Source organism: Cajanus cajan, chromosome 3 (genome assembly GCF_000230855.2).
Source record: "Cajanus cajan strain Asha chromosome 3, NIPB_CcT2T_4, whole genome shotgun sequence".
Lineage (NCBI taxonomy): Eukaryota > Viridiplantae > Streptophyta > Magnoliopsida > Fabales > Fabaceae > Cajanus > Cajanus cajan.
Window position 1 is genome coordinate 49,913,389 of NC_138519.1, and position 24,191 is coordinate 49,937,579.

At 41.6% G+C, this 24,191-nt stretch overlaps 1 protein-coding gene across 1 annotated transcript; it reads left to right on the forward strand.

Annotated features, from left to right (window-relative positions):
- Positions 1 to 15,165: 15,165 nt before the first annotated feature.
- LOC145956310 (uncharacterized) lies at positions 15,166 to 22,458 on the forward strand. The gene is made up of 10 exons (XM_083071893.1): positions 15,166 to 15,502; positions 15,646 to 15,884; positions 15,936 to 16,172; positions 16,224 to 16,342; positions 16,511 to 16,572; positions 16,809 to 17,082; positions 21,044 to 21,145; positions 21,235 to 21,316; positions 21,407 to 21,578; positions 22,316 to 22,458. Exons 1-10 carry the CDS (start codon positions 15,166 to 15,168, stop codon positions 22,456 to 22,458), a joined length of 1,767 nt encoding a protein of 588 aa, XP_082928019.1.
- Positions 22,459 to 24,191: the final 1,733 nt, after the last annotated feature.

Sequence of the window (24,191 nt, forward strand, 5' to 3'; positions counted from 1 at the left end):
ATGAGTCTATGGGGGCTGTGCTGGGACAACAAGATGAAACAGGAAAGAAAGAACAAGCCATCTACTACCTGAGCAAGAAATTTCTTGATTATGAAACCCGCTATACGCCGCTAGAAAAAACGTGCTGCGCGTTAGCATGGGCAACACAAAGGCTCAGGCAGTACATGATTAGGCATACTACTTGGTTGGTTTCCAAAATGGATCCAATTAAGTACGTGTTCGACAAACCCATAATCACTGGGAAGATCGCCCGATGGCAAGTACAATTATCAGAATTTGACATCATACATGTCACTCAAAAGGCCATCAAGGGTAGTACCCTAGCTGATTACCTAGCACACGGGCCGACCAATGATTATCAATCCCTTCAGGACGATTTCCCCGATGAGGATATAATGCATTTACAACATGAGGAGCCTAAAGATGATGCGTGGACCATGTATTTTGATGGAGCCTCCAACATGCTTGGACAGGGGATTGGAACAGTGTTAATCTCCCCACAAGGAAAGCATATCCCCCTAACGGCAAGACTCAACTTCGACTGTACAAATAACATGGCCGAATACGAGGCTTGCGCGTTAGGAATCCAAGCAGCTATCAACAATGGTATCCTCAAGCTCAAAGTGTTTGGAGATTCGGCTTTAGTCATTCATCAGCTACGAGGTGACTGGGAAGTCCGAAATCCTAAACTGATACCATATGTTGAGCATATCAAAGATTTGACACATCTCTTTCAAAGTGTCGTCTTTGAATACATTCCAAGGGAGGAAAATCAGTTTGCTGACGCCCTTGCTACGCTCTCGTCGATGTTCGCCTTGGATAAAGAGCATGAAATGCCCATCATCAATATCCAGCGACACGATAAGCAAGCGTTTTGCCTTCTGATAGATGAAGCTATTGATGATTGTCCATGGTTCCACGACATCAAACAATACTTATCAAAAGGGGAATATCCTGATATGGCCAGCGATAATGACAAAAAGCATATCCGAAGAAGGGCCATGGGATTTTTACTAATTGGTGAAACCCTCTACAAGAAGAATCATGACTCGGTCTTGTTGAGATGTGTAGACCAAGTCGAAGCCCAAAACGTAATTAAAGAAATACATGAGGGGGTTTTCGGCACCCATATTCCCGGGCCTGCAATGGCTAAAAAGATCCTCAGGGCGGGATATTATTGGTCGACCATGGAAGGAGACTGTTACCAGTATGCGCGGAAATGCCATAAATGTCAAGCATATGCCGATAACATTCATGTCCCACCCACTCCACTCAACGTGTTGGCTTCACCTTGGCCATTCGCAATGTGGGGCATGGATGTTATTGGACCTATCGAGCCAAAAGCATCCAATGGACATAGGTTCATCCTTGTGGCCATTGACTATTTCACCAAATGGGTAGAAGCGGCATCATATGCTCATGTGACCCGAAAGATGGTAACATCCTTCATCAGGAAGAACATCATATGCAGATACGGTATTCCCGATAAAATCATCACTGATAATGGATCCAATCTAAATAACAAGATGGTGGAAGAACTGTGCCAAGAGTTCAAAATCCAACACCACAACTCTTCCCCCTATCGACCAAAGATGAATGGGGCAGTCGAGGCAGCCAATAAAAATATCAAGAAGATAGTGCAAAAAATGGTTGTCTCATTCAAAGACTGGCATGAGATGCTACCCTTCGCTCTCCACGGATACAGGACTTCAGTGCGCACATCCACAGGAGCTACTCCATTCTCCCTCGTTTATGGGATGGAGGCGGTCTTGCCTGTTGAAGTCGAGATACCTTCTCTAAGGGTAATCATGGAAGCGAAACTTTCCGAGGCAGAATGGGTTCAAAGCCGATACGACCAATTGAACCTCATTGAAGAGAAACGGTTGAACGCCATATGCCATGGTCAAGCCTATCAAAGGAAGATCAAAAAGGCTTTTGACAAGAGAGTCCACCCTCGAGTCTACCATGAGGGAGAGCTGGTAATGAAGAAATTACTACCAGCCCAAAAGGACAAAATCGGAAAGTGGGCCCCGAATTACGAAGGACCATACGTGGTGAAGCGAGCCTTCTCCGGAGGAGCATTGATCCTCACAGACATAGATGGAGAAGAACTTCGATACCCAGTCAACGCCGACGTGGTAAAGAAGTATTATGCTTGAAGACGTTGCTTGCATAAGCCCGCTAGGATGAAAACCCGAAAAAGGGCATCCTAGGCAAAAGTTAGGGCAAAACAAAAAGCCCGCCAGTACAAGGGTACTAGGCAAAACAAAGGCAAAATTATCCCCGCTAGGATACGTCCTAGGCAAAAGTTAGGGGCAAAAGAATAAGATGTAAAAGCAAAGCAAGCAACGGTCACTTAAATCGAAAACCGAAAGGCGGTTCAAGTGATTATCTTCTAGAAGCAAGCGTCTTGCAGCATCTACACTCCTGGCTCAGGCATCTCACCCGAAGCGATTAGGGGAACGGGAAGAGTGACAATTACAGATATAATTGTTTAAGCCAAAAATGTATAGCCTACCTTGGCCAGCCATTCTTCAGAAAATCCCTTTGTAAATCTTTCTGTAAAAAAAAAAACATTTGAATATCAATAAAATATCCATTTGTTTCTTTTCTCTCTTGACCATGTGATTATGCCTTTAAATTGATGATTCAAAAATTGTACGAAACTCTGTTAATAATCGGTCAAATAAAGAAAATTGGAGGGGTTCCTATAAAAATCAGTAATCTCCTGCATTAAAAGGCTCACGAAAATACTCCCTCGCGTTAATAACAGAAGTCCCTCTAAAAGAAGAAGAGGATAGGGAGAGCCATTCACTTTTCTAAATAAAAGAACAAAAATAAAAACTTGCATCGCGTGCATCACACACATTAGTTGCACATTTAAAGACCTTACCACGAGGCAATTGCATAAAATAGAAAAAATAGAAAATTGCTTGTGTATGACAGCAGTCAACAAAAGCCGAAAACGAAAAAAGGCAAGGATACAAACAATACTCCTCAGTTTGTACAGAATAACTGAGCCTGGAGAGGCTTGCCGAAATAATACTCTCAGAATAACTGAGCCTGGAGAGGATTGCCGAAATAATACTCCCACAGAATAATTGAGCCTGGAGAGGCTCGCCGAAATAATACTCTCTCAGAATAACTGAGCCTGAAGAGGCTTGCCAAAATAATACTCCTCAAAGACATTTCTGTACAGAAAAAGCCAAAACCAACAAAAAAGGCAAAAATACAGAAAAAGCCAAAATCAACAAAAAATACAGAAAAAGCCGAAATCAACAAAAAAGGCAAAAACACAGAAAAAGCCAAAATCAACAAAAAAGGCAAAAACACAGAAAAAGCCAAAATCAACAAAAAGGCAAAATACAGAAAATCCAACAAATTATACAGAATAACTGAGCCTGGAGAGGCTTGCCAAAATAATACTCTCCAAAAGACATCTCAGCTTGCATTCTCGGGCTGAACAAAAAACGAATTCATCATATAGAATAACTGAGCCTGGAGAGGCTTGCCGAAATAATACTCATCAGAATAACTGAGCCTGGAGAGGCTTGCCGAAATAATACTCCCCAGAGATATTTTAGCTTTCACTCTTGGACCAAATTTCCCAGAGAAAGCTATCCAAACCAGATCATTGAAATTCCCCAACGGAAGCATGATCCAAACAAAATATCCAAGTCAAAGGACCTAAACTTCCTCAGTGGAAGATAGCTTTCAAACTCAAACGAAGAGTGAAGCTAAGCCTGAAGAGGCTTTCTAAATAATACTCTTGGATACATAAGAACTTCAAATCCCCAGTCGCCTACATAGAGGCATTCCTACAAAAAGGAAAAATAAAAAATATCAATAAATATTCCCCAAGCGGAATTCGGCATCCAGCCAAACACCGAACATCAAGATGATTTGCCTAACAGAAGAGGCCAGTCAAGAATTGAACGACAGAATCCCCCAGCGGATAACAGCCTACACAGAGGCAGCAAAAATCAGAAAATCCAAAAGAGATACCCGAATAAGGATAACCGGGATACTCCACCAACGTCAAAGGACGTCAGCCAAACATAAGGCATCGCTCAATTCAAGAAGAGCATCTGTGTCTACACCCCAAGGAGTCAGAAATTCCCCATGGGTACCAACTATGCAAATGCAAGTTGGGGCACAAGAACCTATGAATGACTGCACATCCCCTAGACGGATCCCTGCGTTATCCAGCCCTCAGTGGCACAAAAATCAAAAACAGTCGTCGAAGCAGCATCGTGGACTGTGGAGACAAAACTATCACAAATCCCTGGAGAGGGCAAACTCACGCTACCCAGATGTCCAGAGCACCGAGGTATGCACAAAGCCTGGAGAGGCAATACTTAGCTACCCAGATGTCCAGAGCACCGAGGTATGCACAAGCCTGGAGAGGCAATACTCAGCTACCCAGATGTCCAGAGCACCGAGGTATGCACAAGCCTGGAGAGGCAATACTCAGCTACCCAGATGTCCAGAGCACCGAGGTATGCACAAGCCTGGAGAGGCAATACTCAGCTACCCAGATGTCCAGAGCACCGAGGTATGCACAAGCCTGGAGAGGCAATACTCAGCTACCCAGATGTCCAGAGCACCGAGGTATGCACAAGCCTGGAGAGGCAATACTCAGCTACCCAGATGTCCAGAGCACCGAGGTATGCAATGAGCCTGGAGAGGCGACGACTAATACTCACCCTGGAGAGGGCAAACTCAACCTGGAGAGGCTACTCAACAATTTTCCCACCTGAAGACACTACAAGTCGGAAGGATGGCTTATTCCCCGGACAATTGGGTCAACTCCTTTACTTATCAAACGGTACACCAAAAGGCCGTTTGACTAAGTAAAGGGGGGGCAGCTGTAGACCCCTAAAATTGTCCGGGTCGGAAATAAAGCTTGAAGACTCTTGAAGACTGAAGGAAAGTCAGCCAGAAAGACTCATGGAAGGCCCTAGGAGGATTCTCTGTAGGTCTAGAGGTCTTATAATAGCTCAAAATAAGAAAGTGGAGGGAATGAAGCCCAATACGGCCTCCCAAAAGTTCAGTACGGCCGTATTGAACATTTTAAACTACAATACGGCCGTACTGAACTCAATACGGCCGTATTGAAGTTTCTGAACTTCAATACGGCTGCAGTGAACTCAATACGGTTGCACTGAACTTCAATACGGCTGCACTGAACTCAATACGGCCGTATTGAGGTTTTTTGAACTTCAATACGGCCGTACTGAATTCAATACGGCCGTATTGTAGTTCAAAACTTCAATACGGACCGTATTGACCCCCAGAGGCCGTATTGCGCCTCATCCCTATAAATATGACGTCAATTAGACGTCATTCTACACTTTTACACTGAGTTTTAACCCTCTTCTTGAGTATTCTGGGTTTTTTTGAGCAGTGCTCTGCCTAGAAATCACTCGGAGAGTTGATCCGACAAAGTTCTCGAGTTCTGAGCTTTTTGCTTGAGTCTCGAACTGAGTCGAAGGGAAATCCTCCGGATTTCCATAGTTAAAATTTTCTAGGAGGGAGCGAGCGGGCTTGTAGAGCGAGGGAACGCCAAAAAGCTTCCCAGTTTTACTTGAATATAAAAGCACGCTTCAAAGGTTTCTTCTTAAGTCCTTCCTTTTGCTGCTTTCTGTTGTAGACCCCTAAAATTGTCCGGGTCGGAAATAAAGCTTGAAGACTCTCGAAGACTGAAGGAAGATCAGCCAGAAGGACTTCCAGAAGGCCCAAGGAGGGTTCTCTATAGGTCTAGAGGTCTTAGGATAGCTAAAATAAGAAAAGTGGGAGGAATGAAGCCCAATACGGCCTCCCAGAGGTTCAGTACGGCCGTATTGAACATTTTGAACTTCAATACGGCCGCACTGAACTCAATACGGCCGTATTGAAGTTTCTGAACTTCAATACGGCTGCATTGAATTCAATACGGCTGCACTGAACTTCAATACGGCTGCACTGAACTTCAATACGGCCGTATTGAGGTTTTTGAACTTCAATACGGCCGTATTGAATTCAATACGGCCGTATTGTAGTTCAAAACTTCAATACGGACCGTATTGACCCCCAGGAACCGTATTGAGCCTCTTCCTTATAAATATGACGTCAATGGGACGTCATTTCACACTTTTACACACAGTTTTGACTCCCTCCTTGAGTATTCTGGGGTTTTTGAGCAGTGTTCTGCCCTAGAAATCTCTCTGGGAGTCGATCCGACGAAGTTCTGGAATTCCGAGCATTTAGCTTGGAGATTCGAACTTAGTCGAAGGGAAATCCTCCGGATTTCCATAGTTAAAATTTTATAGGAGGGAGCGAGCGGTCTTGTAGAGGGAGGGAACGCCAAAACGCTTCCCAATTTCTGTCAAGATATATAAGAAAGCACGCTTCAAAGGTTTATCTCTTTAAAGTCCCTTCTTTTACTGCTTTCTGTGTGTATATATTTAAACTTTCATCATGTAGATAGTTAATTTATAATTGCTTAGAATAAATAGGGGTAATTTAGTAATTTCGCACTATTATTTTTAAATAATCTGTCATAGGGAACCCGAAAGGGGCGCTGTGGGGTGCTAACACCTTCCCCACGCGTAACCGACTCCCTTACCCGACTCTGGTTGTAATGGCCGAAGTCGATTTTTGAATCGATTGCCTTAAATTTCTTTTTCCAATGTTTTGAGTAAAACATTGGTGGCGACTCCATGAACCCTTCCTTTTTATGAAAACCGCTAATCCATGGAGGGTCCCGCTTGGGATTAACATGGATTGGTGACCCTTTTAATAAAATTGCTCGTTTGACAAGGTCTCAGTTTGAGAATAAGTCATTCTAGCAATCCATATTTTTAAACAAATAAAAGAGTCCAACCATCCTTCGCGAATGCCGAAAGCCCGTTTCGGGCCGGTGGCGACAGATGGCGACTCCACTGGGGAAGCCTCGAGAGTCAGTCCCATTTAGTGACTGATTATTTTTAACAAATAATAGTTAAAATTACTTTATTACCCCTTGCTTGTATGATAACATGTTTATCTAATTGGCTTTAATAACTGTTGATTGTTTAATTTTCCGCAATTGTTTGAAATACAAACTGCACACGAACCTTTGCACACAACAGTTCCCTCTATACCCGGGGGCATGAGTGGTAAGCCATAGGGAGTGGATGTTAGTACGGCCGGTTGTCGAATGGGTCTATAGGTGCCCGTAGACCGTTGTCGGAAAGCATCACTCAAGGTGATAACCATGAACTCGAGTCCGACAGTGCGTTGGAGCTTTCCATCGGCTTACGACGAGAGGAATTGGGTCCCTATAATGGGGGCACCTTGGGGGCCTCAGACCGGTGAGAACAGTTAGAACCACCTTGAATATGTACTTTTCTGCAGGATACCCCTACCTCGTGATTCGCTCGTGACTATTCGTGGATGAGTGAATTGTTTGTGCATTGATTATGTGAAATTGTTTGAGCATACATTGCATTTCTTTAAACATACAACATTCGTTTTTAAATAAGAATAAATAGGAATAAGAATCTTCCATTGCATGGTGTTAACATCTACCTTCATCACATTCATGTAGGTAGTTTCCTTTTCACCCAAAAAAATACAAAAAACAAAATACCCAAAAAAAAGAAAAAAGGGTTATTTATCCAAACCAAGCAATATCATGCATCATCTTAGGGACATCCTAAAAACATGATAATGCTTAGTTGAATAAACACAATGCATGCATATTCAACGTCATCATCTCATATCATGCATTCTTATCAAAGATCATGGAGGGATCTAGGTTTACATTTCATACATCCCTCCTAGTAAATCATTAATAAACATTAATAAAAAGAAAAAATTAATTGATGCGTATGTTCAAAGAATGGATCGCACGCCATTTGTTATTAAGTGTAAGCCAACAACCGCGCCAAGCGAGCGCACATCAACTCCGTTGTTGGTAATCAAGACGAATAAAGGGGAAGGTCCAACACCATTAAGGATCACTGCTCCAAGACCTGTCCCCTACGAATCAAAAAAGGCTGTGCCGTGGATATACGACATCCATTCTTCTGCCTACAGTGATATCTCTAACATCGCTAGACTTGGGGGCATGACTAGGAGTGGCAGGATCTACACTCCCGAAGATCTGCACGACAAAACTCCCAAAAATAAAGGAAAAGAAGAAAAGAAAACCGAGGAAAAAGAATCCGAGGAGGAGACAGACGAGCTGTTAAAGTTTATCCGACAGAGCGAGTACTCCATCGTGGATCAACTTCATAGGACGCCAGCAAAGATTACGCTGTTGTCGTTGATCCTAAGTTCCGAACCGCATCGGCAAGCTCTGTCGAAAGTCTTGAACGAGGCATATGTGTCGCACACTATCTCCCAAGACAAGTTTGAGGGGATTGTTAGTCACATCACGGCTAGTGATCACCTCACCTTCACCGATGAAGAAATCCCCGCTGGGGGACCGAATCATAACAAGCCCTTGCACATCTCTGTAAAGTGCAAGGAGTATCACATCGCTAAAGTCTTGGTAGATAATGGATCTTCCTTGAATGTGATGCCAAAAAGAACGCTCAAGCAATTGGCAATCAAGGGAGTCCAAATGCGCCCGAGCAACATGATCGTTCGAGCCTTCGATGGTTCTAAAAGAGAAGTGGTGGGAGAGATCAATCTTCCAATCCAAATTGGACCCACTATCTTTAATGTCGAATTCCAAGTGATGGACATTACTCCCGCATACAGCTGTCTCCTCGGCCGACCTTGGATTCATGATGCGAAAGCTGTACCCTCTACGCTCCACCAGAAAGTCAAGTTCATAGTGGGTGACAAACTGGTGACTGTACAAGCTGAAGATGACATACTCATCAGCAAACCATCCACCATACCTTACGTGGATGCAGCGGAGGAAGCTTTAGAAACCGCCTTCCAAGCATTGGAGATCGCCAATGTTGAAACATTTCCCCGAGAAATGAAGAAGGTAGCCCATATGCTCACCAAGAATGGATACTTGCCGGGACAAGGACTTGGCAAGGATTCCCAAGGAATTCCCGAGCTACCTATTATCAAGGATAATCCGGGGAAACAAGGGTTAGGATACAACCCTAACAAAGATCAAAGAACGAAGAGGAATCAAGATCCTTCTCGACGTTCTTTAAGCCAGATCTTCAGGAAGGCCGGTTCACAAGCGTCAAGGCCGGTCGTCGTCATCAAGTGCTCTTCTCCTTCCGATAGAGATGTATAGGCCTGATGACTATTAGAGATTACTCCTCGGGGACAGCCCGACCCCCGAGCCTCGATAGGGCACATGTTTTCCACTATGATTATAATAAAATCATTCATCATTATTTCTTATTGCTTCTTTTCTTGCTTGCAATAAAATTCTAAACCACATTATTTAACCCTGTTTGAATGAACATAAGTGAGGTTAAAATCGTCTTAATAATCAATAAACCCACATCATTTTGTGTGGAAGTGTGCACGACAACTTGGAGCACCTTTCCTTGGCCTCGACAAGTGCCATCATGGATAAAAATAAATCCTTTAAAATAAAAGAAGCTCGGCAGGAAACCCAAAAAGGGGGCTGCGCAAAAATAAGAGCAAAAGACCCGCTAGGAATTCCACAAAAGGGTGACCTAGGCAAAAATTAGGGTTACAAAATAATGAACAAAAACAAAAGCCCGCTAAAACTCCACAAATGGGTGTTTTAGGCAAAAGTTAGGGCAATCAAAAACAGAATAAATCCATGATGGTACCACCAACTGAATTCAACAAAGGGGCTCAAGAAAAGCTATCCAAGTTGTCAAATCACAAACGTTAATAACCAAGACGTGCTTAACTTCATAAGTGTTTAATCAAACAAGCCTAAACACTTAAGCCTACCATTGGCCAACCATTCTTACAAAATCAATTTTTCAAAATAAAAATAAATCCCCTCTAAAACACAAACTTTCAAAAAAGAATATACCTTTCCTTTCTTTTCTCTCTTGTCCCAAACGATTTTAGGATAATCTAGTGGAAACATGGAGATATAGTAGTCAATAGGAGGGTTGACACATCTTCTAAAGGAAAGGAAAATCATTTGGTTGATGACACCAAATCTCAATATAACATGCATCATTCCTCGGTTACAGAAATCGGCAGCACACAGCCCGTCTAGAGGAATGGCAAAAATCCAAACAGAGAAACGCATCGGTTAATTCTTTTGAAAAGTGAATCAAATAGAATTAGGTGCATCATACTGCATACATGCATACAGATGATAGGTGTAATGGAAGATCACTTATTCTCTGTTTATTGAAAAAAAAAAAAAACAAAAAAAAAAAATATAAACTTCAGAAAAACAATACGCCCGTATCATGTTCAATATGCCCGTACCAAAATTAGGGTTATGAACAAATTTTCAATTCAATACGGGCATACTGAAATGAATAACGGCCGTATTGGCAATAACAGAAATCCTCCCTCACATCAATGACAAAATTCCTCCAAGAAGAAGAGGATAGGGGGAGCCATTCATTTTTTCCAAAAATAAAATAATTAAACTTGCATTTTGTGCATCGCGCACATTAATTGCACATTCAAAGACCTCATCATGAGGCAATTGCATAAAATAGAAAAAATAGAAAATTGCTTGTGTATGACAGCAGTCAACAAAAGCCGAAAACGAAAAAAGGCAAGGATACAAACAATACTCCTCAGTTTGTACAGAATGATTGAGCCTGGAGAGGCTTGCTGAAAAAATACTTCCTCAGAATAACTGAGCCTGAAGAGGCTTGCCGAAATAATACTCTCAGAATAACTGAGCCTGGAGAGGCTCGCCGAAATAATACTCTCAGAATAACTGAGCCTGGAGAGGCTTGCCGAAATAATACTCTCTCAGAATAATTGAGCCTGGAGAGGCTCGCCGAAATAATACTCTCACAGAATAATTGAGCCTGTAGAGGCTCGCCGAAATAATACTCTCTCAGAATAACTGAGCCTGAAGAGGCTTGCCAAAATAATACTCCTCAGAGACATTTCTGTACAGAAAAAGCCGAAATCAACCAAAAAAGGCAAAAACACAGAAAAAGCCAAAATCAACAAAAAAGGCAAAAACACAGAAAAAGCCAAAATCAACAAAAAGGCAAAATACAGAAAATCCAAAAAATTATACAGAATAACTGAGCCTGGAGAGGCTTGCCAAAATAATACTCTCCAAAAAGACATCTCAGCTTGCATTCTTGGGCTGAACAAAAAAAAACCAATTCATCATGCAGAATAACTGAGCCTGGAGAGGCTTGCCGAAACAATACTCCCACAGAATAACTGAGCCTGGAGAGGCTTGCCGAAATAATACTCCCACAGAATAATTGAGCCTGGAGAGGCTTGCTGAAAAAATACTCCCACAAAATAATTAAGCCTGGAGAGGCTTGCCGAAATAATACTCTCCAAAAGACGTCTCAGCTCGCATTCTCGGGCTGAACAAAAAAACAATACTGAGCCTGGAGAGGCTTGCCGAAACAATACTCCCACAGAATAACTGAGCCTGGAGAGGCTTGCCGAAATAATACTCTCTCAGAATAATTGAGCCTGGAGAGGCTCGCCGAAATAATACACCCCAGAGATATCTCAGCTTCCACTCACGGGCCAAATTCCCCAGTGAAAGCTATCAAAGCGAGATCAGCAAAATTCCCCAACGGAAGCATGATCCAAACAAAATATCCAAGTCAAAGGACTTAGACTTCCTCAGTGGAAGATAGCTTTCCAACTCAAACGAAGAGTGAAGCTAAGCCTGAAGAGGCTTTCTAAATAATACTCTGGGATACATAAGATCCCCAAATCCCCAGTCGCCTACTCAAGAGGCATTCCTACAAAAAGGAAAAAAATCAAAAGATCAATAATCATTCCCCAAGTGGAATCCGGCTCTTGGCCAAACATCAAGCGTCAAGATGATCTGCCTAACAGAAGAGGCTAATCACAATCAATGACAAAATCCCCCAGCGGATAACAGCCTACACAGAGGCGACAAAACCAGAAAAACAAAAAGAGTCACCCGAATAAGGATAACCGGGATACTCCACCATCGTCGAAAGGACGGCAGCCAATCATAAGGCACCGCTCATCTCAGAAAGAGCATCTTCGTGTCTACACCCCAGGGAAACAGAAATTCCTCAATGGGCACCAACTATGCAAAGGAAAGTTGGGACACAAGAACCTATGAGTAACTGCACATCCCCTAGACGGATCCCTGCGTTATCCAGCCCTCAGTGGCACAAAAATCAAAAACAATCGTCAAAGCAGCATCGTGGACTGTGGAGACAAAATCAAAATCAACATCCAGAACCCTCAGTGGATAATAGCCTACACAGAGGCTACAAAAATCAGAAAAATCAAAGAGAGACACCCGAATAAGGATAACCGGGATACTCCACTTACGTCAAAAGGACGTCAGCCAAACATAAGGCATCGCTCAAATCAAGAAGAGCATCTGTGTCTACACCCCAAGGAGTCAGAAATTCCCCATGGGTACCAACTATGCAAATGCAAGTTGGGGCACAAGAACCTATGAATGAATGCACATCCCCTAGACGGATCCCTGCGTTATCCAGCCCTCAGTGGCACAAAATCAGAAAAACGTCGAAGCAGCATAGTGGACTGTGGAGACAAAAAAAAATCATCTCAGATCCCTGGAGAGGGTAAACTCGCATTGCCGAAGTGATCAGAAGACACGGACGCAGACCCTGGAGAGGGAAAACTCAACTGCCTAGGATGTCAGAAGCACCGAAGCAGAGCCTGGAGAGGCGGTACTCACAGCTTCCAGCTTGGGCGGCAAGCGAAGCTAACCCTGGAGAGGGCAAACTCAACTGCCTAGGATGTCAGAAACACCGAAGCAGAGCCTGGAGAGGCGGTACTCACAGCTTCCAGCTTGGGCGGAAAGCGAAGCTAACCCTGGAGAGGGCAAACTCAACTGCCTAGGATGTTAGAAGCACCGAAGTAAAGCCTGGAGAGGCGGTACTCACAGCTTCCAGCTTGGGCGGCAAGCGAAGCTAAGCCTGGAGAGGCGGTACTCACAACTTCCAGCTCGGGCGTCGAGTGAAGTTGAGCCTGGAGAGGCAGTACTCACGCTACCAGAGTGTTCAGAAGCACGGAGGTATGCAGCTTCCGGCTCGGACGACGAGCGAAGCAAAACCTGGAGAGGCTACTCAACAATTTTCCACCGGAAGACGCTACAAGTTAGAAGGTTGGCACATCACCCGGACAATTGGGTCAACTCCTTTACTTGTCAGCCGGTACACCAAAAGGCCGTCTGACTAAGTAAAGGGGGGGCAGCTGTAGACCCCTAAAATTGTCCGGGTCGGAAATAAAGCTTGAAGACTCTCGAAGACTGAAGGAAGATCAGCCAGAAGGACTTCCAGAAGGCCCAAGGAGGGTTCTCTATAGGTCTAGAGGTCTTAGGATAGCTAAAATAAGAAAAGTGGGAGGAATGAAGCCCAATACGGCCTCCCAGAGGTTCAGTACGGCCGTATTGAACATTTTGAACTTCAATACGGCCGCACTGAACTCAATACGGCCGTATTGAAGTTTCTGAACTTCAATACGGCTGCATTGAATTCAATACGGCTGCACTGAACTTCAATACGGCTGCACTGAACTTCAATACGGCCGTATTGAGGTTTTTGAACTTCAATACGGCCGTATTGAATTCAATACGGCCGTATTGTAGTTCAAAACTTCAATACAGACCGTATTGACCCCCAGGAACCGTATTGAGCCTCTTCCTTATAAATATGACGTCAATGGGACGTCATTTCACACTTTTACACACAGTTTTGACTCCCTCCTTGAGTATTCTGGGGTTTTTGAGCAGTGTTCTGCCCTAAAAATCTCTCTGGGAGTCGATCCGATGAAGTTCTGGAATTCCGAGCATTTAGCTTGGAGATTCGAACTTAATCGAAGGGAAATCCTCCGGATTTCCATAGTTAAAATTTTATAGGAGGGAGCGAGCGGTCTTGTAGAGGGAGGGAACGCCAAAACGCTTCCCAATTTCTGTCAAGATATATAAGAAAGCACGCTTCAAAGGTTTATCTCTTTAAAGTCCCTTCTTTTACTGCTTTCTGTGTGTATATATTTAAACTGTCATCATGTAGATAGTTAATTTATAATTGCTTAGAATAAATAGGGGTAATTTAGTAATTTCGCACTATTATTTTTAAATAATCTGTCATAGGGAACCCGAAAGGGGCGCTGTGGGGTGCTAACACCTTCCCCACGCGTAACCGACTCCCTTACCCGACTCTGGTTGTAATGGCCGAAGTCGATTTTTGAATCGATTGCCTTAAATTTCTTTTTCCAATGTTTTGAGTAAAACATTGGTGGCGACTCCATGAACCCTTCCTTTTTATGAAAACCGCTAATCCATGGAGGGTCCCGCTTGGGATTAACATGGATTGGTGAGCCTTTTAATAAAATTGCTCGTTTGACAAGGTCTCAGTTTGAGAATAAGTCATTCTAGCAATCCATATTTTTAAACAAATAAAAGAGTCCAACCATCCTTCGCGAATGCCGAAAGCCCGTTTCGGGCCGGTGGCGACATCTGTGTGTATATTTAACTGTCATCATGTAGATAGTTAAGTTATAATTGTTTAGAATAAATAGGGGTAATTTAGTAATTTCGCACTATTATTTTTAGAAATAATCTGTCATAGGGAACCCAAAAGGGGCGCTGTGGGGTGCTAACACCTTCCCCACGCGTAACCGACTCCCTTACCCGACTCTGGTTGTAATGGCCGAAGTCGATTTTTGAATCGATTGCCTTAAACTTCTTTTTCCAATGTTTTGAGTAAAACATTGGTGGCGACTCCATGAACCCTTCCTTTTTATGAAAACCGCTAATCCATAGAGGGTCCCGCTTGGGATTAACATGGATTGGTGAGCCTTTTAATAAAATTGCTCGTTTGACAAGGTCTCAGTTTGAGAATAAGTCATTCTAGCAATCCATAATTTTAAACAAATAAAAGAGTCCAACCATCCATCGCGAATGCCGAAAGCCCGTTTCGGGCCGGTGGCGACAAGACCTTCAGGAAGGTGGAGGTGAACATACCTCTACTAGATGCCATCAAACAAATTCCCAGATAGGCTAAGTTTCTGAAGGAGTGTTGCACCCATAAGAGGAAGTTGAAGGGCAATGAGCGAATCAGCATGGGCAGAAATGTCTTAGCACTTATAGGTAAAGTTGTTCCACACATTCTTGAAAAATGTAAGAACTTAGGTACATTCGGTATACCTTGCATTATTGGTAACAGTAAATTTGAAAATGCCATGCTTGATTTAGGAGCTTCAATTAATGACATGCCTCTGTCTATCTTTAATTCTCTATCTCTTGGACCTTTGCAACCTACGGCTGTGGTCATTCAGTTGGCTAATAGGAGTGTTGCCCACCCCACAGGTTTTGTAGAAGATATCTTGGTTTGGGTTGGTGAACTTATTTTCCCTGTATATTTTTATGTTCTTGATATGGAGGAGGGATTCTCCCATGGTTCTGGACCAAGATTGATGTTTATGCTAGCACCTTGTCTATGGAATTTGGTGATATTGTTGTTCATTTTAATATTTTGGATGCCATGAAATTTCCTTCTAAAGCTTATTCTGTCTTTTGTGCTAAATTGATTGATGATCTAGTTGATGAGCACATTCATGATTTTGATTTTTTTCATGTTAAGAAACATTCATTTTTATGTGAATTGTATAACTATCTTTCATGCATTGATTCTGAATCTGAATTTGGAAGTGATCTTGATTGTGATGATGCATCTGAATTTGATACTTTGGGTGCTGTACCTCGTGGTCTTGATTTTATAGAGTCAAAATGCATTAACCATGTTGCAGGTAGTACAAAAGAATCTGACTTGCAGGTTGAGGTACAAGCTGTCGAACCCCTTCTCCTTTCTTAGGTTCTTTCTGATGTTCAGCCAACACCCACACCAGAGTTGAAGCCTCTTCTAAAGAATCTCAAGTATGCTTACTTGGAGGATGATGAGAGATTTAATGTGATTATATCCAGCTCCCTTGATGCTGATCAAGAGGATAGGTTGTTGCATGTGCTCTGGAAGCAAAAGAAGGCAATTGGTTGGACCCTGGCAAACATTCCTGGCATTAGCCCATCCACGTGCATGCATAGAATACAATTAGAGGATGGAGCTAAACCAGTGAGACAACCTTAGAGGAGACTTAACCTGGTGATTTTGGATGTTGTAAAGAAAGAGGTGACCAAGCTTCTACAGGCTGGGATCATCTATCCTATTTCAGAAAGTCAGTGGGTCAGTCCAGTACAGGTGGTCCCCAAGAAGACAGGCTTAACTTTTGTTAAGAATGCGAGGTATGAGCTCATATCCACTAGAGTGCAAAATAGTTGGAGAGTCTGTATTGACTACTGGAGGCTCAACCAAGCAACATGGAAGGATCACTTTCCTCTGCCCTTCATTGATCAGATGCTTGAGCGTCTAGTGGGTAAATCTCATTACTGTTTTCTTGATGGTTTCTCTAGTTATTTTCAGATTCATATTGCTCTTGAGGATCAAGAAAAAACCACATTCACCTTCCCCTTTGGTACTTTTGCCTATAGGAGGATGCCTTTTGGCCTATGCATTGCCCCTAACACATTCCAGCGGTGCATGTTTTTTAGTGATTTTCTTGAAAATTGCATAGAAGTGTTTATGGATGACTTTACTGTTTATGGATCATCTTTTGATGCATGTTTGGATAGTTTGGATAAAGTTTTGAATAGATGCATTGAGACTAACCTTGTTCTTAATTTTGAGAAATGTCATTTCATGGTTGAGTAGGGATAGTTTTAGGGCATATCATTTCTAGCAGGGGCATTGAGGTAGACCCTGCAAAGATATCTATTATTGCACAATTGCCGTACCCTTCTTGCGTGCGAGAGGTGCGATCTTTTCTTGGCCATGCAGGTTTCTACAGGCGTTTCATTAAGGACTTCAGCAAGAAAGCCCTCCCAGTATCTAGCTTGCTATATAAGGATATTGATTGCCTCAAGAGAGCCTTGACCACCACTCCTATCATTCAGGCACCAGACTGGACAGTTCCCTTTGAGTTGATGTGCGATGCTTCAAATTATGCACCGGGGGCTGTCTTAGTATAGAGGGTTGACAAATTGCCTAGGGTGATATACTACGCTTCCAAGACATTAGATGCGACTCAAGAAAATTACACGACCACGGAAAAAGAACTTTTAGCTATTATTTTTGCACTTGATAAATTTCGATCATATTTTCTTGGTTCTCGTGTCGTTATTTTTACAGATCATGCAGCTTTAAAGTACCAGTTAAAGAAGGCTGAGTCAAAGCCTAGGCTGATCAAATGGATGCTCTGGCTTCAAGAGTTTGACTTGGACATCCGTTGATGGAAGGTGGCTTAGTTCCATGCACGCCCTTGATCTTGGTTCAACAAGGGAGACTCCAAAAGATGATGAAAAATGAAGGAGATGGTGGCGGAAGCACAAAGGTGAAGATGGTTTGCTCAAGGTAGTATCATCCAAGTGTAGGATGAGACCTAAGTAGGGTTTTGCTTTTATGGTGGAGATGGGAGGAGGTTAGCCAAAGGCAACCTAGAACAATGGGAAGGTTGGTGTTTAGGGTGGTTGAAGGTGGCGCACAAGGTGAAGGGAAGGTGTTTGGTGGAGGTGATGCTCCTTTTGGCTAGCTCACTTCACTAGGGTGGTGAAGGCCAACCAAGGAAGGCCAAGCTCACTCACTCACGGTGGTTTAGGGAGGAGGAGAAGGGAGGGGCCGTGGAGTTCCTAAGACTAAGGAGAATGACAATGAGGCAAGAATGCACACTCAATATCACTATAATCCAAAGTATTTACAAGTGGTGGGGTGTTGGGTATTTATAGGAGGGGAGGCATCTAGGGTTGCATTTGGAGTAGGCAAATGCATTCCAAATGAAATGCAAATGAACCCTAGATGCAACTTGGTGGCCAAGGATGGAATCTTTGGGTTTAGATTGGCTATATCTAGTTGCATGATAAGACCATGCAACCTTTGCCCTCCACTTGGGCCTAAGCCTTTCTATCACCAAAAATAGACCCAATAAGCACCAAAAATGTGTCACCCTCTAATTAACACCCTAGCCCAAAATTAAAAACCCTAATAATCTAGAGCACCCCATAATACAAAGGTAAAATGGGAAATACAAAAGAAAATAAATTCTAAGTCCTAAACACCCCAAAATACAAGGGTAAAATTGGAAATACAAGTAAAATAAATTCTATGACTAAAATACCCCAAAATACAAGGGTAAAATAGGAAATTAAAGACAAGGGCAAAATAGGAATAAAGAAATAAATGCTATAAAACCTAGGAGCTAAGGTCCAAAAATGGCCTTACTATCCCATTCCTCTTGCCTCCTTTAGTATATCACCTCTTGGTCTTCTCGACCTTAGTGTTATTCCATCATTCCCTCCCTCTTGAAAAGGATTTGACCTCAAATCAAGAGGTTCTTTATGGTGGACGTCATGACCAACAAAAACATAAAAGTAAGCATGAGAGGTAATAGTATATGATATAGCTGGAAAGTGCATCCTAAGAGGAGTGCCACTAAAAATGCTAAAAAGATTTTCTAAACTAAAAAGACTAGACTCCCTAATGCTAAGGATAGGATCCTCCCCATGATGAAGTCTAGGTGTATAACTAAAACCTAAAAAGGTAAAAAGACTAAAACTATAGCACACTAATGCATTAGTCCTAAAAACTAGAACATCTTGCCTAAAGTACCCTATGTGGTAACCTAGGCATTTCCTAGAAAACAAAGGAAATACAACTAGAAAATTTCCTAAGCAATTTTGGATTATATTATTTGTTGGATAGTTATGAAAAGAATTTGTCACAAGGAACCTTGAAGGTTCATATGTTATATCCAACAAATAATATATTCCATAAATTGGGTGCATTATTGACACAACTAAGGTAGGAAAAGTCCTACACAAAGGAAGGCTATCTACCTTGGGCACCACCAAGGAAGTAGCACAAGAAGTGGAACTAAGTGAAGTCCATTTCTTCTTCACTAAATCTTGAAGTTGAGATTCTTTTTCTTTAAAAAGGGTTTGTTTTTGAATCTCCACTTCATGACTAGTGGCAACATGGGAGAAAGAGTTGAGGTCTTGATGAATAAAGAGAGTTTCTTTTAAATCATTTTCAATGGGAAAGTGACTCTCTTCAAGCATAAGCCCTTTGGAGGAAACATTATCCTCCTTACTCTTCTCTAAGAGTGTTTGTTGTTTTTCATTTTCTAACCACTCTTGAACTTTTTCTATGCTTTTCTTCATTTTTTCTTTCTTTTCTATTTTCTTTTCTTTTTCTTTTCTTCTAAGTTCTTCCTCTCTTTTTGTATTTTCCTCCTCATGCATACTCCTAGGGACTCTAACTTCTTTTCCTATTTGAGATCTAGTTGGAACAATCCTAGGTTTCGATCCACTAGTTTCTACCAACTTTGCAAGTAAATTTCTTATTTCCTCATTATTCTTTTCAAACTCTTTTTCTTTTTGTCTTAATTCTTCCTCTCTTTTTATATTTTTTTTTAGGTACTCCTTGAGTTGCCTAAGTTCATCCCTAACACTATACCTAGTACTATAAGAATTATGACCATGTACACTAGAATGCTCACTCATCTTTGATCAAAAGGTTTTCACAAAATTTTCACAAAGAGTTAAAAAAAAGGTTTTCACAAAGATTGAGTGATAAAAAGGTTTTCACAAAAAGTTTTAAAGGTGCAAGATAAGTAGAAAAGGCCTAAGTATACAAATTGAACCTTCAAGGGGAGGTGGACTACAAAGAATCACTTAATAACCAAGCCCTTTTCAAGTAAAAATTACTAAGCCCTTTTTACCTTTCTTACAAAAACAATTTTGACACTACCAAGTGTGTGTGTGCACGCACCCCTAGTAGGCAAAAGAAATTAAGCCTTCTAAACGTTTTGGAAGCAAAAGTAAAAATCCTAGACAATTATACTAGTAAAACTATAAAGCATGCAATGGAAAGCAATTTAGAACATACACTAGTCGAGGTCCTAGTGAAGGTTTTCAAATCACCTTCTCTACACGCTCTAAAACCCAAGTTGAAGAGGTTTAAAATGGCCAATTACAAACCAAGAGAAAGAAAGAGAAGGCCTAAAACAAAGTTGGCCGAAAACAAGAAAGCAAAGTAAAAGATGAAAGCAAGAAATTTAAGTCTTCAAAAACTCCTTCTCTTTGGCTCCTTCACAAATAGCAAACATGTTAGCACCTTCCAAAGTGTTTACTCTCCTTTTGGTTTAGTGAAGGCCAACCAAGGAAGGCCAAGCTCACTCACTCACGGTGGTTTAGGGAGGAGGAGAAGGGAGGGGCCGTGGAGTTCCTAAGACTAAGGAGAATGACAATGAGGCAAGAATGCACACTCAATATCACTATAATCCAAAGTATTTACAAGTGGTGGGGTGTTGGGTATTTATAGGAGGGGAGGCATCTAGGGTTGCATTTGGAGTAGGCAAATGCATTCCAAATGAAATGCAAATGAACCCTAGATGCAACTTGGTGGCCAAGGATGGAATCTTTGGGTTTAGATTGGCTATATCTAGTTGCATGATAAGACCATGCAACCTTTGCCCTCCACTTGGGCCTAAGCCTTTCTATCACCAAAAATAGACCCAATAAGCACCAAAAATGTGTCACCCTCTAATTAACACCCTAGCCCAAAATTAAAAACCCTAATAATCTAGAGCACCCCATAATACAAAGGTAAAATGGGAAATACAAAAGAAAATAAATTCTAAGTCCTAAACACCCCAAAATACAAGGGTAAAATTGGAAATACAAGTAAAATAAATTCTATGACTAAAATACCCCAAAATACAAGGGTAAAATAGGAAATTAAAGACAAGGGCAAAATAGGAATAAAGAAATAAATGCTATAAAACCTAGGAGCTAAGGTCCAAAAATGGCCTTACTATCCCATTCCTCTTGCCTCCTTTAGTATATCACCTCTTGGTCTTCTCGACCTTAGTGTTATTCCATCATCCGTGACAGGAGCGGAGCACAAAACTTGGTGGCAGACCATCTCCGTAGGATTGAGAGAGTTGAGAATGAGGACACTTTTCCCATTCAGGATGATTTTCCTGATGAACACTTGTTAACTATTTTTGTTCCTTCCCCCACCCCTTGGTTTGCAAACATTTAAATTATTTAGTTGGTTCTTCTTTTCCTTCTTTGGCATCTAGAGCTCAAATTGATAAACTTAAGAGCGATGCTAAACATTATGTTTGGGATGACCCCTATTTGTGGAAGTTGTGCAGTGATCAGGTAATTAGGAGATGCTTGCCAGACTATGAGATTGATTCGATCCTGCACTTCTGTCATTCTTCTGCACCTGGTGGTCATCTTGGCATTTAGAAGATAGCTCGTAAGGTGCTTGATTGTGGTTTCTACTGGACCACCATCTTCAAGGATGCGTGGAAGATTTGCAGCACCTGTGAGCAATGTCAGAGAGTAGGAGGACCTCTTTCTTGGAGACAACAGATGCCTCAACAACCCATGTTGTTGTGTGAGGTCTTTGATGTCTGGGGTATAGATTTTATGGGTCCTTTTCCTGTTTCTTTTGGTTTTTCATATATTCTCTTGGCTGTTGATTATGTTTCAAAATGGGTGGAAAGCCACCATAACTAATGATGCTCGGGTTGTTATGGATTTTGTCAAATCTAACATATTTTGCAGGTTTGGAGTACCCAGAGCTATTGTTAGTGATTAAGGCACCCATTTTTGTAACAGATTCATGCAGGCCTTGCGTAGGAAGTATGGAGTTGTTCATAGAATTTCTACACCCTACCACCCCTAAACTAATGGGCAAGTCGAGATTTCAAATAGAGAGATCAAGAGGATCTTGGAGAAGATTATGCAGCCCAACAGGAAAGATTGGAGTAGCAGGCTGGAGGATGCTCTCTGGGCACATAGGACTACTTACAAAGCACCCATAGGGATGTCTCCTTATCGGGTTATCTTTGGCAAAGCATGTCATCTTCCTATGGAGATAGAGCACCAAGCCTATTCGGCTGTGAAGTCCTATAACTTCTCTATTAATCAGGCTGGAGAGGAAAGAAAGTTGCAACTGAGTGAGCTTTATGAGATCTGCCTGGAAGCCTATGAGAACTCTAAGTTCTACAAGTAGAAAACCAAGAAGTTCCATGATAGTTTGATAGCTAGAAAGGACTTCATGGTTGGGCAGAAAGTTTCACTGTATAATTCAAGGCTTGGTCTATTGGATTGGACCTTTTTTTGTTACTAATGTTTTTCCTTATGGTACAGTTGAGATCAAAAGTGAATCCACAAACATGAGCTTCAAGGTTAACGGGAACCGTTTGAAACCTTTCCCTAGCAATCCTTCCCTGTTGAATGCAGTTGTAGAGAAGATGTCTCTGCTCGACCCCATTTCTCTCCCACCGCCATGACTTAGGGAGTTTTCTTTCCCCTTCTCCTTCTTTACTTTTATTACACATGTCCAATTCTGTTGATTGTTCTGATTTCTCTGATTTTATGTGTGTGCCACATTGAGACAATGTGTGATTTAAGTGTCGAGGGAAACGATTTTGGTTATATGCTTTTAGGGTTTATTTGTTATTTTTGGTTTAGGTTTTATGTTTAGGTTTTATGTACAGTTTTGCATGTTTCTCTTTGATTTCTGGGTTTTGATAGTTTGTAGGCACTTACTTCACTCTTGGATATCAGTTACTTGATATTATATGGATTGAAATCCCTTTCTCTACTTGGAAAGTTGATTATGAGGTTTGAGAGGTTGAATTGAATGTGACAGATTTACCCTGTGTGAGGTTTTGACCCCTTCTCTATTCTTTCTTGTGTGTTTTGCCTCTTGATTGCTTGAACGATATCCTTGGCTTGACTCTGTTTGATATTTCTTGGTCCGCATGCATGTTTGGAAAGGATTAAGGCATTTTGATTCTTATAAGCATCTAGCCAAATATGCCTACCTTGAATTAACTCCTCTGATAACCCCTACTGAGCCTATTTCCCCTTCTTTGTTTGAAGCTCATTACAAGCCTTAAGCAAAAAACCATGATTACCTTAACCTTAGGCAGTTTTGGAGTTTTGGAATTGTTTTGGGAATAAGTTCTTGAATAAGTGTGGGTGTGTGTGTATGTTTCATTGGATGACGTATATTGGCTAGTTGATTCCTTATGCTGTACATTTTATTTCTATGCATGTTATCTTATCTCATTTCAAATTTTCATGTGTACTATTCACTATGTACTGTTCATTCTAAAAAAAAATAATAGAAAAAAATGAAATAGAGAAGTTGTTTGAGGCAAGAGAAAGAGGATTTGATGGAGTTTAGGTTGAAGCAATGGATGGATTCTTGCTTCTTGTGACCTTCTCCGAATTTTGAAGACCTTTTCCTTGAGCTTGCCACGGATTGAATGATGGAAGAAGATGATTGAAATGATAGGAGAAGATCCCTAAGCTATGGATGGAAGCATCCAAGCTCAAGAACCAAAAGAAAGCTCACTTTCAAGTTTAGGAATGGAGGTTTTCCTAGAACTAGGGATGGTGAGATTTCGGTGACCTTTGAGAGAATTTGGGCTGAAGTAAAATTCAGAAATTCTCATTCATCAAAAGTGAATACAAGTTGTGAAGGATCATGCATATATAGGTTCGGCTAGGGAAGCATTTTGGTGCCAAGATTCAAACACCACATGTGGCGCCAAGATTTGAATTCAAATTTGAAATTTGAATTCAAATCTTCACTCCCATGTGCAAGTCCGTGGATCTAGGTGCCCTCATGCATCTTAATTTTATTTAGGAAGCATTTAGGGTTGATTTGGCTAAGCACATGGTCATCCACAAGTGGCACCATCCATGTGATCCCAAATTCAACTTAATTGCCTTCTAAATTAAATCTAGTTTAGCCTAATGAACCTATTTAAGTAATTCCTCAATAATCCTAATCTAATGGCCTAAATACAATGGCCAAGCAAATACAATGGAAAGGAAAAATTACAAGAATGAAAATGAGCCCAATATTGGGTACCAAAAGCCCAAAGGCCCATGGAGCCCAAAACTAGGCCCAATAAGCCTATAGCCTAAAATGTTATCCTATATGGTCCAAAATACAAGACCCAAAATATAGAGAACCTATACTAACATGGTATATACAAGACATAAGAAA